Source organism: Populus euphratica, unplaced genomic scaffold (genome assembly GCF_000495115.2).
Source record: "Populus euphratica unplaced genomic scaffold, PopEup_1.0 scaffold187.1, whole genome shotgun sequence".
Taxonomy (NCBI): domain Eukaryota; kingdom Viridiplantae; phylum Streptophyta; class Magnoliopsida; order Malpighiales; family Salicaceae; genus Populus; species Populus euphratica.
The window spans coordinates 15,665-20,104 of NW_011500070.1; the positions used below are offsets into that span (position 1 = coordinate 15,665).

General features: G+C 35.6%; 1 protein-coding gene across 2 annotated transcripts in view; it reads left to right on the forward strand.

Moving 5' to 3' along the window:
• The window catches only part of LOC105108384 (SWI/SNF-related matrix-associated actin-dependent regulator of chromatin subfamily A-like protein 1), an 11,082-nt gene that overhangs the window by 1,187 nt on the left and 5,455 nt on the right, over positions 1-4,440 (forward strand). For both annotated transcript variants that reach the window (XM_011002677.1, XM_011002678.1), the window contains exons 4-12: positions 83-138; positions 266-341; positions 595-661; positions 1,032-1,098; positions 1,300-1,366; positions 2,602-2,685; positions 2,765-2,806; positions 3,016-3,168; positions 3,830-3,907. In XM_011002677.1, coding sequence (XP_011000979.1) covers positions 83-138; positions 266-341; positions 595-661; positions 1,032-1,098; positions 1,300-1,366; positions 2,602-2,685; positions 2,765-2,806; positions 3,016-3,168; positions 3,830-3,907 — 690 coding nt within the window. The remainder of the gene's footprint in view (positions 1-82; positions 139-265; positions 342-594; positions 662-1,031; positions 1,099-1,299; positions 1,367-2,601; positions 2,686-2,764; positions 2,807-3,015; positions 3,169-3,829; positions 3,908-4,440) is intronic.

The following is a 4,440-nucleotide window of genomic DNA, read 5'->3' on the forward strand; positions in this document are numbered from 1 at the left end:
TGCCCCCCCCCCCCCCCCCCCCCATTTTTATTGCTTGTGAAAGTCCGTTCTTTTTCTCACACTGTGCTGTATATCATGCCAGGTACTAGTAGGGGCTCTCCGCAAGGTCCCCAAAGCCAATTGGAATGCAAAAGAAAGGTCTCTCCTTTTACATATATGTATATGCATACATGTGTTTGTCATTATTCAAAGTACCCTAGACCAGCATGAGTGTGTTGTGGAATTTTTCTTAAGTGCAGCCTTATCTTGGTCATTGAACCTGCAGGCTGTGGATTTTCCCAGTATCTTCTTTGTTGTCAGCAGAAAAAGTTCTTAGTGCAATATCTGGCTTTAATGTTGAGGTGATTACTGATCCTTCTTGTTCCTCTTCATGATTTTGAATTTGATTGTTAGAGGGTGGTTAGTTGAACCATCACTGGTTCCTTTTCACGTTGCACTTCACACATTGCATGATGAGCTCTTTTCTTTTTGCAGCACAGTTTCTAGCTAATCTTAAAATCATGCTTAGTGCTTATTAATTGACCATGCATATGTTTACACTTTTTTTGTTTAATTGTTATATGACTTCACTCCGTCATATCATAATGTTTCAAGGTAGAAAAGTTAGACATGTTGGTGCAACGTGCTATTGCTGCTGCTTCTGTTGCTCCAGATCTTCGAGGTAAAGGCTAGATTTAGAAACACAAATCTATCTTATATTGATAAATACATTTATAAGTTGCCTTTCCATTGATGATTTTCTTTTTTAACTTCATTATAACAGTAAATCTCTTGTTTTAGAACATTGAATTGGTGTAAACTGTATAGTTCTTATGGTAATATAAATTTTCGGATGTGATAATCAAAGGTGCTCTGAATTTTTCTTTTGATCCTACAAATTGCATTTCAAATACAGAGAAAGAAGAGAACTTCGGGGACTTTTTATGATTTTACTGGATTCTGGTTTTTGCTTTCTCCTAGAGTAACTGTGTTTATACATCAGCTTTCTTATGTTTTTCTTCACTCTGCTGAGTTTTTCTTCCCTTTATAAGACTGGTATGACAGGATACCAGACCATATTGAATCAAAGCTTATGCCTTTTCAGCGGGATGGTGTTAGGTATGGGGTGTTTCCACGTTTTTCATTCTTACTTGATCTGCGTGGCGAGTTCCCCACATTATTAATTTTTACTTGATTTATTATCTCTTTCAAATGACTAAATTAAGTTCTGTTCCTTGTTTATTTTGTAATATATGAGATGGTACACAGTTTAATTATGACTCTTTTGCATTTCACTTATTTCGTTCTTTTCCTCTTTAGGTTTGTTTTACAACATGGTGGGCGCGCACTCCTAGCAGATGAAATGGGACTGGGAAAGACTTTACAGGCAATTTATCTACTCATTTCTGTTTCTATCCTTTCAATATCGTTATGAAAGCTACATGCTGCTTCCATAGGTATGTTACTGTGGTAATGCTCTTGGTAATAGCTTCACAGAAGTAGCTGCTTACCTGGCGTGCAAACATTGTATGAATTATATGAGGGTATATAGGCTGTGTATCTAGCTGAACCTAGGTTCTAATTGTTAATCCTTGTTTGTTGTGATATCTTGCCATTGTATCAAATTAACTTTCTGCAATGCCCATTGTCCAATACATGATATTTGTGTTTTTCTATGCTCTATAACTGTAATATGCACTGATTTTTCTATTTGATTCTTATTATAGTGAAGCTAACCGGAGGATGTTAGTTTTAATTTATTTTTTGAAGATTTATCTACCCTCCTTTTGTTCTTGCAGTTGGATAATGAGTTTCAAGCAGCTTATGTTCAGTAGATACCTTGATCTTTTTTTTAGCATTTGATATTAGAATGGAAAAGCAATACAACAACAAAGCTGTAATCCTGAACTAGTTGGGGTTTTTTCATTGCCACAATGAAAGATAATTTAAATCCTTAGATACCACTTGCATGATTGTTATCTTCATTCTCCCTTGACCTTTGTTCATATCTCCCACTGTCAACTTCTCATTTCTCCAAACTGGGGCCTCTGATGACCTACGTCGCACATGGGCAAATCATTAAAGGCATCCTCTCATTTTATCTCCACTGTGCTGTATACGGACCTTTCGGCAGACATGCCCATTTCTAACCTTTCGGCAGACATGCCCATTTCTAATCTTATCTATTATTTTGTTACCACACATCCACCTTAGCAAGCACTTCTCTTCCACGCTATCTTATGGGTATCTTGTTACTTTGATGCCTAATATTCACTCCATACACATGGCTTGACAGACCAGTAGTGGTTCTCCTCTTCAGCTATCCTTTGAATCTATGAGTTTTGTTCTTATCTATTTCTCCATTTTCTTCAATAATAGAGCTTAAATACCTTAATTGCATGCATTTCGGCACCACAATCCCACCCAGTCTACCATCCATTTCTTTTATGTGAGGTACACTCATTGACACTTTGTCTTGCTTCAACTCTTAAAATCTTAATCTGATAGACTCAACTTTTGCCAAAGTCACCATAAGGCTATATTCTTTTAAATAATTTTTATGTACAATGTACAAATTCTTATTACTATCATGCAAAATGGAATTTATTGTGTTTTTTCCAGGCTATTGCTGTAGCAGCATGTATTCGTAGTTCCTGGCCTGTTCTAATACTTGCACCCTCTTCCTTGCGTTTGCATTGGGCTTCAGTAAGTGTTTAACTATGTACTTGTTGCAGTTTCTAACAAGGCATTTTCCCAGTTGCCTAATACTTATGCTATATTGCAGATGATTCACCAATGGCTTGATATTCCTTCATCAGATATACTTGTATGTTTATATTTAGTCCTTTTTGAAATTTTGTGGTTACTTTTCCTTTTTCCGTAGGCAGAGCTATAACTCTCAGCATATTGTCATTGCTCTTCTGCCTCTGTTTCTTTCCCTTTTCATTTCCTTCTCAATACCTGGAATTTTGATTCTCATTTTATTTTGTTCTGTACAGTTGTTTTCATTTTTCCTTAACAACTGAATGTTAATAGGTTGTTTTATCGCAATCAAGTGGATCTAACAGAGCTGGATTCAATATTGTATCAAGTTCTAGGAGCACTATTCGCCTTGATGGCTTATTTAACATCATCTCTTATGATGCAGTCCCTAAGTTGCAGAACAAATTAATGACATCAGAGTTTAAGGTAAGTCCAATAAGTCGTTTATTGAGTGGGGCTATACATTCACCTTCATTAGACTAGTCCAATTTTCTTAGATCAATTCTCTGTAAGGTGAAATTATGAAGTGTTTATCAGGATGAAGAGGAAAGTTAATGTTATTGGAAATGGGGACATTGAGCATGATACAAGAAAATGCTGGAACATTCTTTCACTTTTTTTTAATAATTTTCAGCAAAATGTGTTTGAGAATTCACAATGCAAGGATGAATTTGATAGTATTATTAGCTTAAGATTAAATTTACTTCTTGAATAGACGGTGTTACTACTCAAATGTGAGTTCAAAAGAACTATTGTTTGACTATCCTAATCTCCTCTATGTACATATTTACTTAAGGAAGGAAATAAATCAAGCATTGAACAATGTTTTCTTTTCATTTTCTCTCTGCAAAATTTAGTAAATAGCATGGCTAGGATAGTGCTCTGTATCAATGTATTGTAGATAACTAAATTTCTTAAAGGTTTTTGATGTATTGTGCCAAAAAAATTGAACTTGATGAATTAATGAGATAATCTAGATGTCTATATCTGTGTTTATTCATTTGCAGGTGTCAGTTAATTATAGAGCTTAACAAACTTGTATTCTGTACATTTGGTCCTTGTATCAATATACTTTTTTTTGGTTCAGGTTGTGATTGCAGATGAGTCACACTTCCTGAAAAATGCTCAAGCAAAGAGGACAACTGGCTCCCTTCCAGTTATAAAGGTTGTCGTCTTTGGACAAATGAATACATGCTTGCATCTCTTAGTTAGGTTATTGGATTGCAAAATGCAAGACTATGTGCTGCTGTGCAGCTCACCAAAAGTCATTCTCCGTAATTGCTTAGAATAAGTTTTGCAATCATATTGTATATGAAATCACTCCAATAGTTCTCCCAGCTTTCTCTTGTATTACAAAAGCAGGCATGCATAGCGTGTGCGTGCATGCACTGACACTCTTATGTATTTATGAACAAGTTCTCAACAAAGGATGAGTTGTCATAGTCACTGAAGTGATATGCTATGATTTTGTACTGAGGTGAAATATATATAATGAACAGCAAGTATGGAGGTTTAAAGCAATTAGCAAATAAGAATCCGATGTAACATCGTTGTCGATGTCAAAGAATTGACTGGTCATATGAAATTGTATTTGAACATAGAAAGCATTCAATAATTTACTAATATTATTTAAAATACTTCTAGCTATGTCAGTCACCAGCATCGCCCCCCCCCCCCCTCCCTCTCACCCACACCCAC